The sequence below is a fragment of the Chroicocephalus ridibundus genome, chromosome 1, assembly GCF_963924245.1.
Source record: "Chroicocephalus ridibundus chromosome 1, bChrRid1.1, whole genome shotgun sequence".
NCBI classification, from domain to species: domain Eukaryota; kingdom Metazoa; phylum Chordata; class Aves; order Charadriiformes; family Laridae; genus Chroicocephalus; species Chroicocephalus ridibundus.
In genome coordinates, this window is record NC_086284.1 from 29197157 (window position 1) to 29224546 (window position 27390).

At 40.4% G+C, this 27390-nt stretch overlaps 1 protein-coding gene across 4 annotated transcripts in view; it reads right to left on the reverse strand.

Moving 5' to 3' along the window:
* The window catches only part of DCLK1 (doublecortin like kinase 1), a 253203-nt gene that overhangs the window by 120174 nt on the left and 105639 nt on the right, over positions 1-27390 (reverse strand). For all 4 annotated transcript variants that reach the window (XM_063332780.1, XM_063332771.1, XM_063332806.1 and 1 more), the window contains exon 4: positions 7234-7333. In XM_063332780.1, the coding sequence (XP_063188850.1) occupies positions 7234-7333 (100 nt within the window). The remainder of the gene's footprint in view (positions 1-7233; positions 7334-27390) is intronic.

Genomic DNA, 27390 nt, shown 5'->3' on the forward strand with positions numbered 1-27390 from the left:
GCCAAGATCACCAACACTGTACACTCCATTTCACCAAGCTAATTAACAAGATGAGAACAAAGATAAACATATGGTAAAGGTGATGTTAAACACCTTTACGCTTGTCGCCAAAATATTTAACAGACTCAGTGGAGGGGGTTATAATGTACAGCTACTATCTGCGGCTTCCTTCATCACTAGAACCGGAAAAGTAAAAAATAAAGTCTCTCCTAAGGAGCACTCAAAGGAAGCTGATATTTTGGAAGTCACTATCTTCTGAGGATACAGACTGAACGTACAAGCTCAAAACTCAACCTGTTGTCTAGAATGGAGTATTATACAAACTGTGGACTAGGCTTAAAGGTTGTAAAATAAAGCAACTTCCACGAAAGAAGAGATATGAGACAGTCAAATAAAGGACTCAAGTGCCAATGTCTACTCTGTTATGTCTACCAAATTTCTGTGTTACTTCCCCAGAACTGCAAGTTCGTTTATAAAACTGGTCATAAAAATTGGAATTGCAGTCTTTGCTTTTGGATATACAACTGAGATGTTCATAGTTCGGGAAACTAGCTTAAAATGTGTTGTAAGAAAAATCTTTTCTCCTCAGCCAATCTGATTAATCTAAACGTTCCCCCAGCAAGATTCAGTTCAAGAAATTACAACACAATAATAAAATGAAAGAGCAAGAATATCCAACTATACAAAACCAATAAGCATATCCTGTCTACTCTGTTATTAACTACATATTAACACTACCTGTTATGAGCAAAACCTCCTGTACGTTAAAATAATAATACTGGTGATGTTTAATAATTTTTCTTTTATTTAAAAAAGCTGAAATTTTATGTTATAAATTCCCAATAAAAATGCAATTTAATTAATATGCACATATTATTGAGAAATGCTTGATATTTTTAGACCCAAAGTTTTAGTATTTTCATATCCAAAATCAACTTCACCATAGAAAAATATTGAAGGAATATGAACACTCAAAACTCCTTATGCAAATGAAGTGGGAATTTCCACCAGTTCTAATTTATTGGATGGTGTTCCATTCATGCTATTTTTAACAGACATCAGAGAAAGCAAACACTGCCGAAAACATATTGAAGAACATTTGGTTCAATGAGTAGAGTGAATTAGCATCGGCTGTAGCCTTACTGTTTGGCTACTTTCAATGAGAGACTGTTTTGTAAGTTTTAAGTGATCACGATTTTTCCTGGTTATACATACAGGCAACTTTTTCATAGCAATATTGATGAAAAGTGATTAACTATGCAAATATACATGCATGCATGGTGAGGAGGTGGGGAAAGGGAAAGACAGAGGGACTACAGCATAAATCTGCACTGGAAAGCACATACGTAAACTTCTTGAAAGCTCTCATGTCCTTATTCATGTCTATAAATCTGCCAGATGGGAGGAGCAAAGATTTATGATTTAAGTGACCAAACTCACTGCTAGAGATGCTTAGGCAGAAAGGCAAGAAGCAATGTCTCAAATAAGTAGACCTGTGAGACAGAGTAGAGAATAGTCAAAGCAAATAGGTTGCAGACAACAGAGAAAGAAATGGGCTTACGTAGTCAAGAACATATCTATAAAACCCCCAAATATTAAAAGAGAAATCCTGCGCAGAAAAAACCTGAAGTTCTGTGAGTGCATTTTTCATGTGAACAGCTGATTCGACTCAAGCGTTACTACAGGTTTTATTTAATGAACGCCACATGATACTATATTAACAGCCACCTGATGATCATGCGAACAGCCTGTCCCTAGGATCTTAACTGCAGATCAACATTCTCCTTTTAAGAGTTTAACACAACAGAAACAAGCGAGTGGCTCGCACGCTACCACACGGTCCAGTACTGCCACGTAGCCAGAGCCGAGCCTGGAGCACGGGCCCGGAGAGGGAGGTACTGGATGCAGGAGGTCTCAGCGACGGGATATTCCCGTCAGTTTGGGGAAAGCTGGGAAACTGTCACACTGCTGGATAAAAGAGGGACCCCATTTAACATCCTCACTGTGAGGAAAGGAAGGAGGACAAGCAGCGGCGTGCCGAGTGGGAGGGAGCTGAGAGTACTGTGCAAGCGCCCAAGGCACGATCAGAGGGTGGAGATGAAACCGGAGGTCTCGGAGTGAGAAAATAAAGGGGGCATTGGATGCAAATCCACAGGAAAACAGCTTCTTTTCTTCTGCCCTTTCTGAACCATTAGTCTAAATAGTACACACAGCCAGAGGACTGGCCCCTCCTGCCTTCATTTGTTTCTGCCTCGTATACAGAATATCTGTCTCCAAGGCCCAGCAGTTGTTGACATTTGAAAATATCACACTGCACTGGAACACTTTATATTTATGCCTCTGTTGAAAGCAAAGTTATATCTCAAAGTCCCCAGAACCCACCATCACTTTCCAATTGCCAAAGCACGAGGTTTTGACGAGGGCAGAGTAAGTCAGCCAGCATGCTCTCCGCTCCTAAGTCCAGCCAAAAGCTGCTTAACACATCAGTTTCTGTCCTATAAATCAGGGTAGACGAGGACTATAACCGATTTCCCCTTCCTCCCTCTTTTAGGAAGGACGGAGTAATTGAGGTTACAGAAACCTGACAGTTATGAACAGGGATAAACGTGATACTCCTGACCTTAACTGCAGTCACTGACTCAGACGCGTGTGCATGCCTCCATGCGTACACGCACGTGTGCGGATGCCGCAGGACTCAGATTTTCCTGGCAAGTTGTCTGCTGCTTGGCAAGATGAAGCAGTAACACTGCTGGCACAGAGATGCTGAGCTGAGGACTAACATAGGCCAGCAAAGTCAAAGTGAAATTAGGTTTCAAAGATTCCAGGCTTAATTTTCCCCTAGAAGAGAGTCATTCTCGTCATTGTTTCCATAACAGTAATATATGCTCTTGACAAGCTATCTGCAGTTGTTTTCACATCCAGACATTCTATGTTGGTTACACTCTGCTTGGAGGAAGACCCTGGCTTTGGTCAACCGAGATTGCAGCCTTTTTACATGATGGGTCTCAGTATGTGATGAGGTCTCTCATACGTAGGATTGTGCTACTCTGAAGCTTCCAAAGCACTCAGCCAACATTAACTGAACATAAAAAAAAAATAATTTAATTCTAAAAAAAATTAAGTCTGATACTGCCAGCCTTAAAAACTCTCATATTTTAGAGTGTGAAGAAAGAAATATCCGTATAAGCCAAGGAGATGTTCTCATTTAGGGCCAATCCCATGGGTTATTTACATTGCCAAATGTTATTCAGGTGCCTAAATAATCGCTGATTGCAAATATTTTTGTGAACATGGCCCTTAAACCCTAACCTCTGCCAACAAGAAGCTAAGGGCTATAGAGAACCATCCACTGATTTCTTCTCTTCTTTGAAAACTGAACCACCATTGGTTAAAGAAAACCTGGGATTTCTGGGAAAGTGTCCAGAACTGCAAGCTAACAATGCCTGAAGCAGCCACTGCCATATTCTACACTGAGGAATTTTTCTTCTTACAAGCTGATTGATGTAATGTGTGCTTCATTAATATAAAGTTCCTGAGCTTACATTTCCCACAAAAACTTTCTATGAAAACAGCATCGCCACTGATGCTTGACAAACAAGGAGCATTTACTTCTTAATTTTATGGTCATTCCCATGCATCTTCATGTCCCAGCTGCAGTTCTCTTGACGGAAGTGTGTGTGGCTATCATACCTATCGATTAGGTGAGATATGGAGATGATTGCTAGGGGTTTTGATGGGGGTGGTACCTATTGATTCTGTATTTCATGCGATAAACTGTGTTTAATATGAAAACCATCTGTACATCAAGGAAGACAGAAGAAACTACAATGTACAGTGCCGACTGCTTGTTTTTCTCTTTGCTGGATCCCTAATTAACTGACTTTTCTTAACTGATTGCCAAGAGGATATGCAATGCCTCTTCCTGAAAGACATAAAACAGAAAAGGGAGATGATACAAAGAAGGAACGCACGCCCTCCTTCAAGGAGTCAAAACAAAGAAAGGCTGAAGGAATTGTTCAGCCTAAAGATGAGAAAATTAATGAGGCTCATGGAAGTCCACAGATTTTTCCAAAGAAAAAGGAATCATCTGTTTCCCACGTTCACAGTAGATCAGAAAAGTAGTAATAGCTTCATTTATAGCAAAGAAATCTGGGGTAAGGTAGCTGAAAAACAGTGAGGAAGAGCTCACCACTGGCACAGAACATCTCCAGAGGTTACAGATTCCTCTTCATCAGAAGCGTTAAAGGGGCATGTTAGACAAATATGTCAGAAATTAAATGGGGAAAGTTAATCGCAGACTTAGACAGGGACTTCTAGACTGGTTTTCCTAAATTTCTGATTCTCTGACTTCTAGAAGGTATTATCCTGTGCTAGGAGCAAGCCATGGGAGCAGGATAAAGAAAAGTGACTAGAAATAATGCAGACTGATGCGTCTTTAGTCTTTTCCTTTCTGATGGGGTGGAATGAATCTCATCCTAAAATTTTTTCAGCAACTTTAGAGAAATACAATGTAGATAAGAACAGCTAAATCAGGCATATAGATCCCTTTACAAAAGCATCCAGACATTTCTAGAGCATAGTTCACATGAACTGTTCTAAACATCCACCTTCAACTGAGTCAACCAAACATCTACCATCTGTCAATAGGTCTAAGTTTTATTTACTGTGAAAGAAACCTACTGGGACTGGCTCAGTTGCAGGTACCCACTCTCTTGATATCTAGTGTTAGCTTAAAATGAATCCCAGTACAGGTCATTGGTTTTCCAATCCCAGAAACTTTGTCTCTCACTCACTTCTAGTATCAGGAGCTCTGAACCCAGACCACAGAGCAAGGGCATTCTTCCTCCCTGATAAGTAATTCCCAAAAGACCAGAGCTTTGGGCTTTTTTGGGCTAATTTTGGGAATTAGAGTATTTATTCTCTCTACTTTTCTTTCCCACCTTCAAATTTTACTTTTCTTTAACACTTAAGGTGTTGCAGCTTAAGGAGTATCCTCATCATCTGGCTGAAACTGGGAAACACTGGAGGGATTTAGTGACAGATACCAGCACCGTGTTGCTTCAAGCTGCTTTTCCGGGAAGGAGAGACAGGCTTTCCAAGCCTTGCACAGCTGGACAGAACTTACTAATAATTTTAACGTTCTTAGATTAACTATGAGGAACACACAGAGTGATCACACAAACTTCATTTGCCAAGCAAAATATGCTAAAAGCTCAGTTGTTTTTTAATTCTCTCTCCATATCTTGCATCTACCTCAGAGAAGGCTGACTAGGTCCATATCAGGTGGCACATCAGCTATTAATGGCAAGCAACCTAAACAAGTTTTCTGATACCAAGCGTCCCCAAAAATAGAGATGTACACTTTGCAAAGGAATGAGAGACATAGTCTGGAGTCTGATTTTCTGCTCTTTCTTCACTCCTGTAGTCTAAACAGCCGATGTTCACTGAATCTTTACTTAGTAGAAAAGCAAACACCACAACAAATTGCTCAAGGTGCATTTTCAACCTAGATTTTAAGCATTTTTTTTTTTCAGCTCAGCATAATATGGTTTTAAGCACCAATGTTCCACAGAAAGATAGTGCTTACTCAAAGAGATGATGCTATGTCAGATAAATAAAGACTAAGCAGAGTCAGGCTATGCCTGTACTTTACGCAAGACATCCAAAAAAGAGCTATGTACTTCAAAAAGGGATTTAGAAAAATCCATTGTCAGCACTTCTCCCTGAGTCAGCTCTGCAAAAACTGCCACAGGATTCACTGTGAGGAGACACCGGGCAGATGCCAGTGTCATCTTTCAGATAAGAGACACAAGTGAATCCAGACTATGCAGTCAGCTACCTGGATCTCCTCTCATTAAAGGCAAGGACGGCCGCGCTGGCCACATTGCCACCTGGGAAATTCCCCTGCTGCCCAAATACATCCCCCTTACCTTTCTAACTCATTTCCTAAAGACGGCTGAAGTTACTTTTCCACAGTTAGTACATTTTGCCTTAAAGGCAACTACAGCAATTTCATTATTGCAAAGAGCAAATCTGGTGTGCTATTTGATTTTTATTTCCATATTATAAGGTTCTCTAGAAGAAGGCAAAATGTGTGCTTGCTTCTGTCTGTGTCTCATACAAAATGTCATTCCCTTGCCCAGCTGCAAAAATACCATCCTTCAGGTCACAACGTAAGGTCTGCGCAAGCTGGCTGCTTCTGCTCCTGCACAAGCTAACGGAGCATTTGTCTGGATCCAGGTAAACCAAGGAGCCTTCCAGTTCCACAGGTTACTCAGGGAAATACAATTGCACCATCTTTCAATTTGAATGTATATTTGCATCAAAACCAGTTATGAAGTGGTGAAGTTAAACAAGCACGCATGTGATGACTATGAAGTAGTTACTACTGTAACAAATTCTTTTCTGACTGATTTTTCAGTCAGCTGTTCTTTGAGGCCTTTGACGTTTCAAAAAAAGCTGAGAGGAGTTGATACCACTGGATTACAGACGTACCCTGGACTGAGAGAGAGTGCAGGGGCAAGATAACCTTTGCTGGGTCTTGCTCTACACAAAACCAACCTCAATTTAAGTGGCAGCTCTTTCTTCCTTTTTTTTTTTTTTTTTCCAAATGCACAAAGCTTACAGTGTTTTTTTGTCTTACTACTGTGGTTCCCAAGATAGGAATATTCTTTGTCACAATAAAGGTATTAGCAAATCAAACATGTATTCCCCTTGGTGGATTACGTACATTGATTACATTATTGTATTAGTCAGTCTTTGAGAGAGAACTCCCTGACTTTTCTCAGATGATTCTGTTTACATTTGCTGATTATATTTATCTTCCATACAAAACTGTATCTATCTCCCTAGATCATACTACCTGTGAAGTATTATCTAAATCTCAATTATAAGAGCTGCGAGGTTGAAAGACTGTGATAAAGAAGTAGAATAAATTCAAAGAGAAAATAAAGACAAAAGAAAGACCTTGAAAACTAGGTGTTCCACCAAACACAGTACTATTTCCTATGGTATATGAAATTCAGGCTGATGTACAGTTTTACGCTGCACAGGCAGATATTTCACTCTTTGCAGTTTTAATGTTGCTTTCAGTTACCTTCAGAATTTAAAGACCAAAAATATTTATCCTCTTTCTGAAATCAATTTAGGTGATACAGTTTTGGCTTAATTAGCATGATATGGAAATCTGCTCTCAACTCTGGTTGTAAATATTTTTAAAATACATCTTCTTACCACTTTCATCCAGCAAGAAATCATCCTGGTAACGGAACTTTTCTGGTCCACATGCAATAAAAATGTCATCATCGCCAAAGAAATCCTGAAGGCACATCACCTGCAAGCAAAAAGGAAAGGAAGGCATTGTATGAAATACCTCATCATCAGAATTGTAAGAACAATAAATCCCTCCTTGTCTCCATCTGCATGAAAACTCTTCACTTTTAATGGAATCAACAGGGCTCCATCTCCAGATAAATTTCAAAGCTGCGCTCTGACCATCTGTTACAAGTGAGAAACACTTTTATGGACACTGCAGGAAGAGAGAGATAAGACAAAAAGCCATAACTGTCACATTTATTACATGATGCATCAATGGGGTATGAGGTAAATGCCGTTTGTTTACGCACAAGGTACCATTCAGTGGTTAGTGGGTAATTAATTTGCTTTTGACACCACATTTCTATCCTTTGACTGGCATGAAACAAGGTTACAGCTTTGTATGCAGAATTAAATGTAGTTATTTCAGCAAAATCTCCTGTACAGGGAATGAAACGCATATGGGTGAACTGAGTCTCCATCACACACCCTTCATCTTCACCGGCAGAGTCTATGTGCACTCTCTTTGAAGGCACCAAGCTGAACACTCAGGTGAGCTGGGAATGATTCTTCTAGAACTGAGTAAAAGAATAATCCCCTTCTAGTCACAAATATGAACAGTCAGGATTACGTTGGTGTAGTTTTTTGTCCATCCATGAGATTTCCTTACAACAGCTTTTAGTTCACAAGGCACTACTTAACAGCTTAATGTTTACTCTTATATGATTATTTTTACTAACATTCTTAAAGAAAAATCAGTAACTTTCCAAAAACCTGATTTCAGACTTACTAATCCAGTTTTAACAAATTTTAAAAACAAATTAGGTATCAGACTACCTTTAAAAAACCAAAGACACTCAGTAAACAATATTCTAAGCTCTTTCTGCTTCTCCTTTACCAGAAGATTTTAAAACACCATGTTTGCTTATTTTTTATATAATTTTTTGTAAATAAATAGTGCACTAATGTTTGAAGAGGATAATTTCACAAATAGAGTTTCAAGTCAACAGTGTACAGACAGGAAAGTAACACATAAAGAATTTCTAAAAATCGCCAAAATACTTGAGAACAGTCCAGCTGAACCAGACCCTCATAAAAAGCGGGGGGAGGGAGGGGGAAAGACGGCATTTCAAGCCTACAAAAACACAAGTGAAAGAATTAGCTAATGAGATTAGACAGACTTTGGCATAAAAACAAGCACCCCCCAACCTGCAGTGACTGCTGTCTAGGGGTTATAAAATTCATATCATGCTTCCCGGAAACATGCCTGAAGGCTTTGGCATCTACAACAGTTATAAGCCTCTATGCTAGAAAAACCTTAAGGAAGAAAAATAGTGGCACATGTCGTGACTTGCTTGCAGAGTCAGATCCGTCATTAAAACTATTTTAAAAGTAGAAGAGCAGCACGTGAAAAAAGAGGAAATCGAGAGAAGAAGAACTAGATGAAATAAATATCCAAAAAAGAGACAAAGGTAATCCCCAAATTATCCTTTCCTTAGGCAAGACACATAATTTTAAATTCAGGTCCACCACAGCCCTGTTCCTATCACCATTGTCATCTTAACACCACACAGTACCTGAACACCAACATTAAAAATGTAAATATTTGATGGAGCTTTTTACCACGTTCCTACTCAGTTTATGTTCTATTAGTGTATCAGCCTCAGCAACCTTTATATAAACTCATTTACTTCCCATCTTTTCTTTTTTCTGTCCACAAGACATATCCTGCCTATCTTCCCACCCCATACTCCCACCAAGCTTCAAACATCCCTTCAGTCAAGTTCCTCTGAAATTGCCACCTCTCCCACGGGATGAACAAAACTATTCATTTGCTGAATGACATTAAAAATCCTGTGATTTCCTGTTTGCCTCCCAAGTTTGCTACACTTCTGGGGAGTGATAACCTTTACATTTGTGTTTATACTAAGTAGAGTATTAGAACTGAAGAAATAATATGCGACCCTAGGCACAAAGTCGAGCTATTGTGACAACAAGCATGAATGAAAATTAAAATCATACTTGAATCAAGAAATCATACGGATTTTATAAAACTCAAAAATGCTGGGCTCTGCCCAGTTAACAGGGTTTCATTCCAGCCTAAACAAGACATTAAAGTGGAGGTAGCAACACCTAACCAGGCTCAACTATGCCAATATTTAAAGCATTTCAGGTTCAATCATTACAATTTATATGCAAATAAGAAATAAAATAAGATTAGCACAATAGAAAAATAATTTGTACTTAGATACCCTTGTTTTTTAATAAATTTTACACTTACAATTTAAGATGTTCTTATGCTTGCCTCTTTTCTCCTTGGTCTCAGTTCCCTACGCTGTAGGTAAAACTACATACACTTATTACAGTTTTTCTAGCCTCCTGAGATCTTATTACTTCGGGAATTATAATTCTAGCTCCTGGAAAGCTCATAGCAAGAGCGTAAGTCCCCTCCAAACCCATCCTGCTCCTGAATAATATGTTTTCAGGTTTCCAGTATCTTTTTGTATTATTTATTGGAAGCCTTGAGATGTCCTTCACTGGCTGCTTTCTCCATCCTTTCCGTCTCAGCATCCCTGGCCCGCTCCGCTCCCCAGCTCACACTCCTCAGAGGTTACACTTGAAGGGTCCTTCCAGAAGGAATCTAACAAATACACAGCACCCCCTTCCAGACTTTTTCAGAGAGAAATCTGCAAGCACTTTCTATTCACACTCAGTCATCAACTAAGCAAGAGGACCTGCTTTGTATTACCCATTTACACTTCTGGAGAACACAGCTCCTCAAAAGTTATGGTTTTGAAGATCAAGGATTTGTATCACCCGTATTGGCCTGTGCCAGTACTTAAGAGGCCAGTGTGCTCTGTTGCATGGGATCAGTTTTAAAATTAGTCAGTTTTTTAAAAGATGAATTACAAAAGCCTCCCCAAACATTTTTGTTGTTACCAATTCATCTTCTTCTTTTTCAAAAATATGTTTTTATCTTCTATGTTCTACCAGGATGCTTCTCACAGTGGGGAAAATAAAGTCTACGCAGGAGCAGTCAAACGTAGACCTTAAATATAAAGAAATTCTGAAAACATTTTCTACCACGCACTTGATATACTGTGACACTTGTAAACAAAAAACATTCTGGGAAACAGGTGATATTTAAAGGTAATGGTGTCTCTCTTACACTCTGTAGGGGAATGAATAAATAACAGTAACATTACCAGAGACCACGGAGTCTTAGGCATTACAATCCTTTGCATCGGTGGTGAGAAAGGCGATGAGCACCAGCAAAGAAAGTCAATCACTAGTACAGGCTTCGGGCAATACCACATCACATAAAAAAGACCTGCTGACCTGTACATACCCAATGCAAAACAGAGGAGAGGCAGAAGAATTTGTCATGCCCAAACTCACCTGAGCAAGTCGTACAGGCTGAAGCCTGGATCCTCCTCAAATCCTTGTCCTAGTAAACAACTTAAGAATCTCACATGCCCTTCCAGTGGGAAATGCAGGCATCTGCCTAGGAAGAACCTCAGATTATTTCCTATCTCAGACGCTGGTCCTGCGTTTTCACTGAAGCCCAGAGGGGACACGGGGACTCAGCCGGACCAGGCACCCACAGCTGCCGGGGGAGCACGAAGCAGATCAGCTGAACTGCCCCAGGAGCAGAACAGGGAGCAGAACAGCAAACTTGGCTTCCAGCCCAGGATGACGACTGGCTTTGCACCGTAGCACAGACACTACAGGCACCTTTTGGAGGACAGATGACCCCAGAGTAAGAACAGCAACTTATAGGGCCATTACTTGGTTTTATTCTCTCATCAGAAATGAGAAAGAGCCATCAGCGGTGGTGTGGAGGAGACACAAAGGGAGAGAGAGAGGGAAGGGGGAACAGAGGGAAAAAGAGAGGGAAAGGTAGAGGGGAAGAGACGGGGGGGGGGGGGGGGAGGGGAAGGAGGAAGGAATGGACAGAGGGACTGAATCAATCCTTTCTCTAAAAGCATGAAATCAAAGCTATAGATGAAATAACCTCTTATAATTGCTGTATTCTGGCTATAGTGGGGTCAGGGACCTTTTTGAATTAATGTTTTAAAACAAACACACGCAAAAAATACCCCAGAACAAAGTCTTTGTATACGTCAGTCACAGCAAATCATATACTTTCCTATTGCTTTAAACTTGACCACATATCAAGTTAATACCGACTCTGGAATTTTTAAATAAAAAAGAATCAGAAACTCAAGTTTTCCTCTGCATTCAGGAATAGCTCACAGCACCAGCACAGTACTCCACCGCCACCGTGATTACTAACCCTTACATTTTTGTTACAATTTTCATAATGCTAGGTTCTTGGACAGAAAAGGAGGAGGGAAATGTTCTGTTTGTTTGTCTTCTTTTAGCAACAACAACTTAATTAGACTCAAAGCTGAAAGCTATTTTGGATGAGCAACGAGAATACCTCAAGCTGGGGTGCCCTCAGGCACCATGGCTGCTGGAGAGCTGGAAAGAAAAGTGAGGACGAAGAAATGAGGTGGTAAAGCAAAAAAGATGCAGAAGGAAAACTCAAACGATAAGTGGGTATAGGACTTTGCTGAAAAGAAAAAGAGAAAGGAATGATGGCAAATGGAAAACATGAGGTGTAAAGGAAGGAGGAGATGTGGGCTACAAAGCAGGAGCATGCACGGAGGGCAAGAGAGGGGTAATTGAGGCTGGTGTGGAAAGAGCAGCCCAAAGGAGGGGACAGGCAGAGAGTCGGTGGCAAGTGCCTTCTAGACTTCATCCCATAGCCAGCCAGCTGGGAAGTTTTAAAATTATTTTCAAGTAGCCTTTTCGAACCTGAAACAATCTCTTGTTGAGCTTGATTATCGTTTCTCTAATGGTGAAAAAATAAATAAATTTATCCTTGGAAACACCTCAGTGTTTAAATGACTCATGATTTTAGGACTCTGACTCACTAATTTTGTGTCAAGTTTTATGAGTTTTATTACGGACCTGTTTTTCATTTTCCTGATACTTTTGGTTCGCTCATCCTCAATGTTTAATTCCTTGGCAGGTCTCTCTAGTTTTTCGTATGTTGAAGGAGCTCTCTATACCTCTGTTTTACTATTTTTCTCCTTTTTTCTTTCCCCTTTGAGTGATTTTTCCAATAAAACAAAGCCCCTCCTTGTTTTAAGATACAAATTGATTTTTATTGATGTTTTCCCTCAACTTTCCTCCTTAACCAAACTATATTTTCCACTAACCACCACCTCTGCCACACTTATTTTACCCAATTCCCCACTCTTTGTCCATTGCTTCATGGAGGAATATCTCGGATTAGATCTTGAACTGATTTCAGTTCAAGATCTGGGCTGCATAGGGAAGAGTGTAGCCAGTAGGTTGAAGGAGGTCATTCTCCCCCTCTGCTCTGCACTGGTGAGGCCACAACTGGAGTACTGTGTCCAGTTTTGGGCTCCCCAGTTCAAGAGGGACAGGGAACTACTGGAGCGGGTCCAGCGCAGGGCAACTAAGATGACTGAGAGACTGGAGCATCTCCCTTATGAGGAAAGGCTGAGAGAGCTGGGACTCTTTAGCCTGGAGAAGAGAAGGCTGAGGGGAGACCTTATTATGGCATACAAGTATCTAAAGGGTGGGTGGAAGGAGGATGGTGCCAGACTCTTTTCATTGGTTCCCAGTGACAGGACGAGGGGCAATGGGCACAAGCTAGAACATAGGAAGTTCCGTTCAAATACACGGAAAAACTTCTTTACAGTGAGGGTGGCAGAGCACTGGAACAGGCTGCCCAGGGAGGTTGTGGAGTCCCCTTCTCTGGAGACTTTCAAGACTTGCCTGGACGCAGTCCTGAGTACTGTGCTCTAGGCAATCCTGCTTTAGCAGGGGAGTTGGACTAGATGATCTCTAGAGGTCCCTTCCAACTCTGAAGATTCTGTGATTCTGTGATTCACTGCCATCTACCACTGGCAGTCAGTAAGAAGTCTTGTGACAGCTATGGATTTTCCTCAGAGCTTATAAATCCACACAAGTTGTTTGTATAGGTATTAACATAGTCTTGTTTAACTTTATAATCCTATCAGAATTACAGGAACAGAAGAGACCTTCTACATTACTACATCTATTTCCTGCCGCTTCCCATACTAGTTTTCTCAATGCTTTGTTCAGTTTTGTAATATATTCCTTACTGTGTGGAGCTTCCCTTAGCAGAAAGACCAGTAAAACAACCAACTGTTACTCATCCAGAAGGATTTAATGGCTTCAGGAAAATCAGAAATTAATCATTCCATAATGACGTAGTTGCTCTTTAGGTCATAGCTGTGAAATGAGAAATCCAAACATATCAATAAGGCTTTCAGAAAGGGGAATGAAAAATACTCATTGTTTCTAAATAAATTTGGTATCAAGCCTATTTTTTTTTAATTATTATTATTTGTTTTTGAGGAACCTCAGCCACCCCCATTCTGTGTGGACTATGGGATAACAGCAAGAAATACCCTTTCTGAGAGAAAGGAATTAGACCTCAGCAGGAATTCACAGAGCATTACATTCGAGTATTTTCTTCAGGTTTAAGGCAAGTCTATTTCCCTTCCTGTTGGCTCAGGCTCTGAGGCTTTTATTCATGCCCTTTCACATTTATCTGTCGTTACACACATGCCACTTCTTGAGATCCAGTCATCTACAGAAAATATAATTTATCATCAGCATATATGTACTTCCTCTCTCAGCTTCTGATCCAAGTTCTCTCCTCAGGTGGTGGCTTAGCTGAAGGCATTGGGAGGTATCTGCTACACATTCCTGAAGTTGAACGGCACTGAATTCATTCTTTTCTGTCAGAGTGAAATCTCCATGGTGACAACTGCATCATCAAGCTGTGAGAGCTTTTCAGTGAAGAAAAGCATTTTATCATGAGATTCTCATTACAAGAGTGCCCTCTGTAAATGAAGAGGAGATGTTACCGTAGGGGTTTCTGTAAATGAAGAGGAGATGCTACTCTAGGGGTTGAAACTGGCTGAAGTTACATGGCAGCACTGCCTTTACCAACCTGTTTGTGAAGCCACGTTGCAGATTAACGCCTCTGAAACAGTATGTGTGTCCCCCCAAATTAGATGAACACAAGACACCAGCATAGTTAGAAACATGAGAGTTTTTGTACTCAGATCCAGCAGAAACTGCTTGCTATCCTGCTGCCTGACAGGAGCAGATGGCCAGCACCCTCGGGCCCAGGGGACCATGCTTTGTCCCACGCACACCTTCCTCCTCACCTGCCTGTTGATCAGCTCCGGGTCAGGACTGACCCCTCTGCATTTTGTTCCCTCTGACACCAATACAGAGGTTCCTCTATTAATTTAATTGTTGAAGATGTAGTATCAGACTACTTCTACAACTTGTGTATTCATCAACATCTGTTCTGTGCTATACACAACTTGGCCTTTATGATCTTTATCCAGCTAAAATTTGGCAAATAAATCCCTAGGAATTAAGTTTCTGTTTCCCTCAGTTGAAATAGTATTTCTATCCTGGTCAGTATGAGCTTTTCATAAGGACAAGAAAACCTTTCCACTCTATGCTTTATACACTAATCTTACTATCCTCTGTTTTGTTTTTCTGTGTTGCACTAAATGATGGTATGCTTGAAAGAAAATCAATCTAAATTAAGATCCCAGGTTTTGCAATTACGCCATCACCACCTTCTTGAAGAACATGTTTAATTTGTGACAAGTCTTTTTAAAAACTTTCTAATTAATCCTCTAAAATTCAGACAAAGATAACAGAAACCTGGCAGTTGAATTCTCTGAAACTACTATACCTGGGCCTGAAACATTAGGTGAGACCTGAACAATTTCTGTTTTAGAGTGAAACTAATGTAGTAAACAAGCTCCTTTGCTACAGAATTTGAGGAGAGCGGGGGATATTTCCCAACAGGGAACCCATGGGCTTATGCATGAATGCAATGCTGAGAAGCCCTAACATTCAGTTTCATGAAAGGTTTCTCTGTGGGAACCACTACCATGGCCAGTTCAAACTCCTCCGGTCAAAAACTGCTTCATGGCAGACAGGATAAGAGCAGTGCGAACACAGCTCCTATCCACACCCAAAAGTGACTCCTTGAATATTACCTTTCTTTGACAGATGCACAAATGCACAATCGTGCTGACTAGCTTTTGTGGAGCAAGATAACGCACAGTCACGTGGGAGAGAGGAAAAACGCACAGACGGCATCATCAAGCCTAGAGTGGGCATCTCCTCCCTTCACCTACTTTTGCATCTCCTGCACCAAATATAAACTTGCTGCCCTCCAGTTCTCTAACCAGCTCATTGCTTCTTTTGTCCCCTCACTCCACTATTCAAACCCCACAGTGTACCAGAATTTCATTTCCTTCTGCACCTCTTCTGAAGGTCTCCAGCGCTGACCCCTGTTCTTGCAGCCACCTCTAACTTAAAACGCTACTGTCACCCTCTCACTTCGATTCTGTCTTCTAAACTCGTCTCTCTACATCACACACCACAACAACATATCTTGCCTAAGGCAACTGCCACTTCTTCTACCAGCCTCCATTTTCTCCCCTACATACAAATTCTTAAAGCACGCTTTTTCCATTCCCTCTATACCATGGCTATAACAGGCTGGCAACACAATGTAATTCTCCTCCCACATCCTCCTCTTCAGCACCCTCTGAAGAGCACCACAGGCACTAAGTTGTGGCTCTTTACAATCTCTCCATCACTTCACTAAGGAGAGTATTTGCAAATTCAACACAAGCCTCTCTCTGAAACGTTTTTTACTCATTCTCAATTTAACTCAAATTTATCAGCACCACATAATTTCTGCAGAAATCTCCCTTCTGGTTTTCATGGTACCACATTTAGCTATTCTCCTGCTTGCAAAGGCCGCAATCAATGCATTTCTTTGCAGCTTCAAACCACTCTTTCATTTCTGGAGTAGCATAATTTTGGGCTCCTTCCTCTTATTCTCCACTATGATGTCCTTGATTACAGTCATCAGGAAACTCCAGACCTTCTGTACGTCCAACTTCAGAGCCTACTATATAAGCTGTAAAACTCTACTGGCTTCCCAAGTCCATAATCTTAGCGTCTTCCTCTTTTTCTTTCCGTCCTAAATTTAGGATACTACTTTGCCCCTTAACTCTCTATATAAAAGGGGTCTCAAATACTTTGCTACTATTATTGAAACCTTAACTTAATATGCCTCTTTAACTATCCAGCTCCTGCCTTGTAGTGTGCCAGTCCATCCAAAGCAACTAAAAGTAGGCATTTCAGAGGAGTATTTCAGATCTTGCAGTTATCAGATGTGAGGTGAATAAACACCTTTACTACCTTCATCCAACCCTCTAATGGTCGAAGACCAATGAAGCACGAGCTTTTGCCCTTGCAAAACTGGAGTACGCTGCAGGTTCACGCTATCTACAGAAAAACACAACTCCACTGAGAGTTTCTTCAGAGCCTCTTTTATCTCTGCTATATCTGTTTTAAGAGTGACTATCATACACAACTTATATTGGAGAAACCTGGATCTGTACAGTTTACATAGCAAGCAATAATTTTTCATCATATTTTATGCCTTTTATCTTTATAGTTGATGTTTATTTGGTAGCCAATATGGACTCAACAAAGATCTTGAGTTATCCACAAACTGGCTCATCTTCCTTTTTGGGCACTGCCTTCCCCAAGGTATTGACAGATGCCATTATTTAGTCAGAATCCAAGGTTTGTGTGCTGCAGAGATTTTGCTATCTAAAAAGGACTACATGAGATGAACTGAAGAAGGAGAACATCCCAGTAAGAACATCATACTGGTACTTCTTTATATGGATACTCATACTCAAGGTCCCTAAACTTACTCAACTCAAAAGCAACATCCCAGGATTAAAAATAGTTTAAGAATTCTGAATAGTATATTTTAGCTCTGCTTCTTTTGGGGCTTCAAAAGTTTTACTGTTTGGCATTTCCTACAAAATGAGAATTTGCATTTCCAGCCAGGTATATCCTATGTTTTGGTTGGAAGTACTTTGTGTCATTGGCTACTCCTTAAACTACTGGAAAGCGTCTAGAAAATCTCAAACAGTAACAGACAAGCAATGACTTGCATACAACAGGTCACGCTTGATCCACCCCCTCCCAGAGTCAACAAAAAGATGGCAATTTGCTCCAAGTTCTGAATCAGAGCCGTATCCTATTGTTTTGTGGTCCAACAGGTGGCCCAGAGCATTTTCTTGGCAGACAAGAGGCTGCTAGAGCATAAAGCAAGGCAAAAGCAGCTGTGTGTCCTCTACTGTCTGCCACAGGGTGACACAGAAAGTGGGATTAGGCATTATTATTGCCTCTTGTATTATTTCTACTGAGAAAGGATAGAGGGATGCTTTCTTTCCCCAGCCGCTCTGCTCAGTAACACCTGGAAGCAGCAGCTGCCCAGGTATCTGTATGTTGCAGCACAAGTCAGAACTACTCCCACAGCCAGGGAATGCCAACACCATAGGTGTTATCTCAAAAACAATTGTATTATTATTAATAATATTATTTAACATTATATGTAAGTTAATACTTTATTTAATTTTAAATATTTTTTATTTTGTATTAATAATAAAACAGATAAAGCTGAACTATGGGATAGATTATTCAGGCAAGTAAGCAGGAAGGCATACTTATGAGCAATTCAAGGACTGCGGCAATTTCTAAGCAGTGTTTTTGGCAAAGAAACAGGAAAGTGAACCTTCAGGTTCAGAAGTCCAGCTGGATGAAGAAGCGGGATGTCCATCTGTCACAAGCGCATCCCCAAGCATTTTTTTCCCCTGTCAAATACACAGTGCATATTCCTACACCACAATTAAAAGGGAGACAACTTTGCAGCCCCAGAGCTCAACCTTGCTCATAAAAGTCAAGCACACGCTTCAGCTAAACATTTCTCCTAAATAATGCATCACTTGGCCACATCAACTACTGTCGTCTTTTGCATCGAAGGACACTGAATCCTGCTAGTCACCGTTAAAATACACTCCTGTTAATCCCACAGTAATTGCACAACAAATCAGCATGCTTGTGATGGACAATTCAAACTGCAGAACAAAGCTTGTAAAGGGACAGAGAGGAAAAAACTCCTCGCACATTTAAAATAAATTATCGTTAAACAGAGCATGGTTTTTCGGCACAACCAAGCATTGAGAGAATGGCTGATTTAACAGCAGAAGATATAATTAACGGGCCAATGGAAAAACAGTTGAGACTGACAGCAGAGTTCAACTACAGCTGGATTAATTTTTTTTCTCTGCCGTATTCATACATTTTCCTGTTTCAGCTGCAATACAACACTACCGTTTAGTGGTCAGACACACAAAGTGCGGACTCCAGCGGCCCTCCTGTATTTTTGTCCAAACAGATGGCAACTGGTTTAGGAGTAAATAGTGTACTCACATAATCTTAAGAACCACGATCTTACTCTAATTTGTGATGGCTAAGCAGAATAAAATGTCTTCTAATTTGCGTGCTTGAGTAAAGCCTTGTCAGAAGTACTAAAATAGTTTCAAAGACTAGGTAAATAAAACTGAAACATATTACAAGCTATTACCAGGAAAAATATGATACTCTCTCTCGCAACTTTGTGGACTTCTTTTGAAAAGTATCTGAATTTCAGAACGCGTATGTACAAGGGAAACAATTTACACAGCTATACAAGCTGTCCTTTGCTGAAAGAGATAAATGCAGTAGCATGCCCTTGTGAGTTTTTTATTTCATGATAATTACTGAATTCTACCATTAAATATTCAGGAATAGAAAAATTAAGCACAGAACATGTTGCCCATGATCTAATGAGCGCAGAATCCTAAGGAACCTTATTCATCCACTTAGACTATTATGGCTAATATCCTCCATGTCAAGATGGTGTTTAGTTTCACTTATTTGCCATTCAAATCATAGTACTCCTGCAGCTGGACTTCAACAAAAGCTGCTGGTTTCAGAGCAGTCTTTTAAAGCATATTAAGCACTCGTCAGTGTGTTCTTCAAAAAGCAGCGACAGTTGTTGGTTGAAGAAGGTCTTTGTATGACAAAACCTCTTATAAACAAAAAACCTACAATTTGAAGGCCATGTAGTAGAAAACCCAAGTGGCTTTTTGACCATCAATCACGCTACAAATGAAAATGCTGTTTTTTTTCATTGGTTGGGATATTACTTTTTAGGATACCATGCCAGATTTATGAAAAAAATAAAATACACAGCTTTGTTACGTTTGCAATCAATAGCAGAGCGCTGGACCAGATCCTCATGTCTGTGTGTAAAGTTTCTAAAATAAGCAAGAAGTATCAATCATGACTTTTCATTGTTCACATTTCATGTCAAATTTTAGCTAATGATTTATTCCTAGTCTTTTAGTTGCTTAGAGCAGGTAAATGAGGGGGCAGAGATCAGCTAGGTGAAATTAATTCATTCCAAAGAAAAATGCAGTCAGGTGCCAATTTCTGGGAATTATAACTACAGGTTTGGAGATAAGAAGGAAATGTCTTTTTAAAGTACAGATAAAAATATTTTTCAGAGTAAGCTTCTAGCGCTACATGAAATTAAACATTGTACTCAGTCATGCTCACTGTGTTTAATAAATGCATTATATTGACCTATTTCCTCACAAGGCAATTAGTGGGTCTGCTATTTCTGAAGTAGTTTTAATGTATTTCTGCCCAAATCTTGCAAAATTGGATTTTATCCATAAATCTCAAAAATAAGGGACACGATCAAAATCTGCTTTTTCCAAATACTTGCAAATCAGTAAAGCCTTGTGATTGCAATTTCTCCTTGAATTCAATATAATTTTTCAACCAAAGACACCCTCGTCATTTTACGTGAAAGTGCGGTATACTGTTATTTCCATTTTCAATTAAGAGATCTATCAAACACATGCTATACAGCAAGTATGAGCCCTGGAATTAACTCTTAGAGCAGAAGCACTTCATTCATTTTTCACCAGAGTCCGCTATGTATTTTTCTAGAGGTTTGCTTATTTTTGCAAAGTTTTGCTCAGCAGGAAGCCATAAGCTGGGTCCTGCTCTGCTTGCCTGGCCAGATGCTGCTCTCTACCTTCCCAGCTGGGAATTGTGGCAGCAAGCTGCAATCGCTTTTTGAGACACAGAGAGATCACACAGTCTTCCCTTGGAGACTGCAGGAGACACAGTTTATCTGGGAATTGGTCTGAATAAAATTTACTAGTTGTCTGGATCCAAATCCAGATGGAAATGTCTTTGTAATTTTGCTTTAGATACTAAAAATCCCTCTACAACAGAAATTGTATTATATACAACACTGACTGATACACAAAAAGGTCAAAGTTATAGTCTACACACCATTATGAAAGCATCCAAGTGAGACACTACCATGTCATCAGGTCCACCTGGTGGCATTCAAAGAGGCAGTTTCTGCAAAGCCCCCCAGAAACAAAGATTTCCTTTAGTTTGGACTGCTCTTTGGATTCAGAGCAAACTGCCTTACAGCATGTCTTTGTCAAATGTGGGAATATTTCTGGCTTTCTTGTTCTTGTGAGAGAGAAAGCGTGGACTGCAGAAGCAGGTAGAAACATGGAACTTGTAAGAGCTATTAATATCCGCACGGACCCTATCACGCCTCGTGCCTGCAGCAGAACCAGATTTCGACCTGGGATTCTAGTAGCAGATGGACTGTGCAATAACATATAACTACCCAAACGCTATTTAGAGCGTGTATTAGGGATGGGAGACTTATTTTTCCTTCTTTGAAAGCATTTCAATTCCAAAATCCCAGTGCTACAATGCAGGCATCACCTTAATGTCCATGACACAATGTTCTCATGTTAACTTACTGACTAATGGTGGACTCTGGTGATAATGCTGTAAACTGCATTTCTTTCAGGTATAATCATTAATAAAAAGCGTGCGGGACAGCACTCCATCGTATACCGTCTGGAAGGTAACTGAGATGTATGATGCCTTCTGGCTAGATACACACGTGAAGTTAAGGCTCAGCATGCAACACTGAAAAAGAGCGACATGGTTGACTTCTAAAAAAAAAAGGAGGAAAAGGGAAAACAGATGTCAAGGTTTCAACAAGTCATTGCACACTGCAGCTGGAACCAGTACAAAACCAACACAAGTACGCTGATAATGTAGCATTTCATGTAACGATAAGGGCAATAAAAGAGCAGAAAATGCAAAACCTCAAATGGCTGAACACCTTCCCCAAATTCCAGAAGGTCAGTTGGGCTGAACAATAATAGCGATCCTTTCAATAACCAGATCAACTGATTCAACTATTAAAGCTCTTTATGCTCAAGAAAAGTGAAAATTGAGAGATTCTCTTCTAAACGCCGAATACGGACAATAAATCTAAAGTCCAATCCAAACAGACATTCAGATGCACGCTATCTCATCACCATCACTCTTGAAACTATTTGGCAATAGTTTCCATTATTACAACAGATGTTAACAAGATGGATAGAGAACATATTAAATAAACATTGATATTAATATATAAGTATCTAACTAGCAAAGCCACTGTTCAAATTATATACTTCCCCAAGAGCATTTCTTGGGAAATTAATCAGAGAGTTTGTCTCGCTAGTAAATGCTATAAATTCAAGGTATTTTCATTAATAGAGACTGTGTCCTTCAGAAAAATAGCTAAGCAATGTAAACAGGGTCTACGTGTGTAATATGTAACTGGACTCCGGTGGAGCAATTCTCGTAACCGGAATGCTTTTCTCACTGGGCTTTGCTTCTTAGGACAGAGCAGCAAAGGTAGGAAACATGCAGAGAGAATTCAACTTCCCAAAATTTACAACGTGAAAAAGTTCAAAAGCTTAAGGATGAAGAAAGAGCAGACACAAGCAATAATCACTGAAGTCTGGAATTTTAAGCCCAGCTCTGTGGAAGAGACACTTTGGTCAGAACAGTGTCTCCAGTACGCAGGCAGGCTGGTTACAACCGTTAAGATTTCTGAAGCACGCCGAACGTGGAGATTGCTTTCTCATGTCAGTGTTTCTTTCTGGAATGCAGATACTTGCTTTTTTCCCCCGTAAGTCTTTCAGTACAGCAAGTTCTGGGACATTAAGAAATCCAGTAAGTAAAAAATGAGCAGAGTTTACAAATGCATTACTATGACGTGAACCATCAGGATTAGGGCAGACATCACAGAACAAAAGCAAGCAAAAAACCTCAGGTATCTTGGAAAAAAGATTTTACAAACAGTGACAGTCACAACTGACTACTCAAAGATTTGAGAATCAAAACGAAACCTGCTGAGAGGTAGGTAAACAAAACCATGCAGAGTCAGTTGGAGTTTCAAATAAAACCAGGCCAGCAAAACACAGAATAAATTAACGTAGCAAGGGGAGGTGAAGAGCTTTCTCAGGCACATCAGAAAGTTCTAGCACGATGATGTAGAAAACAATTCCTTCAAAATCCCTTCTATTTTGCTAGAAAACCTTTTTTTGATATTTAAACTGTAATCTGAATCCCAGCTGTAAACTGTGAAAGGAGATACTTTTATTAAGAATAGATATCCAAAGTTGTTAATTTTCAGATTAAAATTATTAGACTATACTGGTACCAATACTAATATCCTTAAAATTATCTGTTGCCTAAGAAAATGTAAAAGAAAATTTTTGGCTGCCATACAACCCTCTCACATTCATCATTGACCCGACAGCTGCGTATTTATAGATTCCACAAGCAAAGACCATTGCATTCATGCTTAATTACTAGAAAGTTCACCCTCATCTGTGCACCTTTAGGGTGACTTATTTTAAGCTGTAGCACAGCTTAGAGGAAACATGTGGAGACGTAATAAGCGCCAAAGGAATTTGGAAGCATTTTGATTCTTTTTGACATAATAAGATATATCAAACTGACACCCTGATGCAGATGCACATCTCTGCTGGCAGTGCAGCATCGCTTACATGCAATAGTCATACCCAAAAATGTTTCCCAGATGCGCTTGCAAATGATCTGCAATTTAACACACATTTGAAGAAGACTTGACTCAAAAAACAAGTGAAATCAAAAAGATGAAGCAATCTGTGGTCAGGCACTGCAGCCCCAAATAACTTGGTGAAGCGGAGGCCCAGAAGTCCAGAAAAGTATTCGGCACTTTGGCTGTTCCTCACACAACTTTATAATCTTTTGACTTGTATCATCTGTGTTTTGATTCTACTACATATTATGAACTCACACTTAATAGCCCTCAGCTAAAAATCCTTTACTTCTGAGATCCTACATCTTTTAGGGATAAGGAATAATGCGACAAAGAAACGTGAAAGAAGTCAGGCTATAAAACGTAGAAGAATTTAGTGCATTTGCCATTCAGGAGGCTGGTAGGCACAGATACGTTCGAGAGAGAAATACAATAACAGAAAACAGCACCGTGTTGGGAAGGGAAATTTGCAACCAAAAGCCATTTCACCTGCGATAATGCCCTGCCGCGTTTCTGAACTTCCTTTCCACTCGCTGATGCTGTTCTGCAGCACAAAGGGCCAGATCCCCAGGAGGACACCTGACCCCCGCACTGTGCCCCAGTTTGGTGTTCCCATCCAGAACAATTCAGGAAACTGAGTTACATCCAGATACATTTCTTTACACATTCCATGTGTATCAATATCAGCAGATTTAAAGATTCCAGGATACAATTTGTAACTGATGTGGTTCAAACTAATGAACTACAAAACCTCTGGCTTATAAGAAAAAAAAAAAAACAACAAAAAAACCAAAACAGAGGAAGGTTTGTCCAAACCAGTTACCTCTGCTAAGTTTAGGTATGTGTGTGAAATGTTATAGCCTGAATCTCTCTCCCGTGCTTGCATACGGTTTTGTTGTTGCTGGATTTTGAGGTTTGTTCTTTGTTAACCCAGAAACTGAAATAACTGGGTTGCCAGCTCAGAAGCAAAGAGGGGATAAAGGTAAGTGTCTTAACCACCCGAAAGCAAAGATGGAGCTGTGGATACGCTAACTGTCGAAGCTGGGTCATTTGTGCGGAATTAAAAAAAAATAATTATCAAGTCAGACAAAAGCAGCAAGAAGGAACCGACTACACAGCCCACAGATGGTGACACACTCTGATGGGGATGGAAGTAATTATGAGCCAGTCTTAGTCCTGGGACTCTTCAAGGAGTCCTTGAATGATATTCACAAACATTAGGCACGTGACAGGGGATAAGCACTCTCACTTATATTCATGGCAAGGCTCCAATTACTCAGAACTGGCTTCATTAGTTTGGAGATGTTGTTAATTACTTTCAGCAAGCGTTGGTAATGCTTCAGAAAAAACATATGAGATACTTTTCTTTCTTAAGAGATATTGCAGAAACAGTTTCATATTGGAATCCAAAGTTTAAGTCTTCACGTTGATTAAAGGAAAACCTGAAAAAGGGGAAGACGAACACAGAAAAATAAGAGTTCCACAACCATGCTTGCAGCGCATTGCCAAGTGCAAAACTGTCAAAGGGCACTCTGCATAGTTGCTCTTCTCGATGTGTGTTAGGCAGCAATGCCTATGAGATGCATTTGTTTTGTATTAACTACATAATTCCATTTTTCTAGCAAATTTATAACAGGCGTCAGACACTTAGCCAAAAATACCTCAAACACACACCCTTATTTGAGCTCTCCCCATAATTTAAAATCAAGTTAACTCTTTCAATCCCCAAAGATATTTCTTTCCATCCCTTTGCATTTTTACAGAGATAGTTACTTTGCCTTTTGTTCAAGATGATTAGCCTTTAGTATAACCCTTCTTTGCACTTTGCAGAAGCCAAGAGTCTGTGGGCATGCTTTATAATAAAAATGAACCTGAAAGCATACAAAATTCCTTTTGACTACTTCAGAGCAGTAACTTGGTATAGAAATAACGTACAAGGACCCAGAATAAGCTCCCAGTAGGAACCAGAGCGTTTAGCACCACCAGTGATGCACCCGTGTAAGGCCAGTATTAGGACTCGGAAAGGTGTCTTTTTACTTGGCAATATATAATTTGGGCACACCGTAGGTATTAATAATTCTTTAAAACTAAGTTATAATAATTTTTATTTCTTTTTTCCCGCTGTTATACACAGAGGGAATGTATTCACAAAAGTTAACTTTATGAATAGAAAGTTCTTCAATGGAAAAAGGCAGATTTTTTAAAAGGTGATTCAGAGCAGAAGCAAAAATTTAAGCGCTTTGAATTATCTTCAAGAGGTATCTCACTACTGACAGGTGTAGCTTAGAGTATAAGTTAAAACCAGCCTTACCAGTTAACCTTCGTAAATACGTTTACTTGGCACTCCCAATTGTCTCAAAACTTCCTAAACCTGCAAATTAGTACAGGAGAGGGACAAAACAGAGACACAGCAACAGAAAAGAAAAAAGCACTAATAAAGATTTGTAAGATATACCTAAAGATCCCCCACACTACATTAGAACTTGCCTCTGCAAAAAGAAACTTGATCATGCAAGTAATGCATTAATTTATTTGAAGTGGCCCAAGAGCTGATGGAAAAATATTAGAGGGGGGAAGAACGACCCACTGTTTGGGATGGCACAATGATACGACGAGCTCGAAGGCTTAGAAAACATGAAGCTCTGTAAGTTACTAAAAGATGCAGGGCATCTGCTAAAATATTTCCTGTGCAAAGATAACTGACTTCATTACTGGCCACTTCAGAGTTAATTCACTCTTGAAAAAGAACTGTCATCCTGACTGCATGCAGCAGCCTTGCCTTGCTCCTAACCAGCCATGAATATTCAGGGAAAGAATACTGCTTCTAAATGACTCTAAGTAGTTCCTTGTCCATCTGAAGTGGCTCCGGAGGTCTTCATTCAACTTTAATTACCCAATGTAGGCTTCAAACGCTCTGCACACTCGAGGCTCAGCAACATACGATGAACTTGTTTGGTTTGTCATTATTTGAGTAGAAGTTATTTAACGTTGAAGTTCAGCGTTATTAAATTTGAACGTTTATTTGAAAGCACTGTTGACAGGATGCTCAGGAAATGCACAGATGTACGGGACGAGCAAGGCTGGAGAGGGAGGAGCGGAGCCGCTGCCGCTGCCGCCTCCCGCTCGCACACACGGGGGAGCTGCGGCTCCGCCGAGCCCCGCCGGCGCCCGGCGACACGGGCAGCGACACGGGCAGCGACACGGGCAGCTCCTCTCCCACCCTCGGCGGGGAGGGCCGAGCATCCCCTGGGTTTGGGTTATTTTCTCGTTTTACACTCTCTTAGCAAAGAGACTTGCGGCTTCGTCCTCAGCATTCTCCATATCCAGACAGGCTTAACGGGGAAAAATAGCACATAAATGGAGAAATAATAGGGGGGGGGGGGGGGAAGGCTCATGAGTGACTTTTTTTTTTTTTTTAAATTTTTTTAATTTCAAGAATTTCAAGACCAGTGACTTCTGCTTTTTTTTTAAAAGGTGAGAAATCTATCATTTCTAGCCAGGAGGAAGCCTTTCTCCCTTTCTGACATTTCAGATGCATGAACTTAGCTTTTAAAGCTACGCTTGCCTATGAGCAATCACCCAAGCTAGTGCTCGTAGCGTGAAATTTGTTTTTCACACTTTCTCCCATTTTTTCTGAACATCAGGAAATAGATTTTAATGTGAGGGTGACCGAGCACTGGCACAGGTTGCCGAGGGAGGTTGTGGATTCTCCAGCCTCAGAGATACTGAAAAGCCATCTGGTCCTGGGCCACCTGCTCTAGGTGACTCTGCCTGAGCAGGGGGGGATTGGACCAGATGACCTCCAGAAGTCCCTTCCAGTCTCAACCATTCCATGATTTTCTTTCCTTCAGTTCGCTTTTTCCTGCCATCACACACTCACTCTTTTTTCCATTCATATCTGCTGCCTCAGTTGCCTTATTCCCAGCCTGTTCTCTCTCTGCTTACTCTTCATCTTTTGTTCTTCACTCTTGGGCAGTGAAAGAATATTTCGCCCTTGGGAAGTAACAAGAGAGGCTGCACATTTGACAATGGGAGCTAACGATCAGGTCCTACTGGAGCACCTTCCATCTCCATAGTAACATGGGACAAGTGGCACTACAGAACGTCATCACCACGGTTAGGGGACAACAATTCAGGTGCACATACTATCA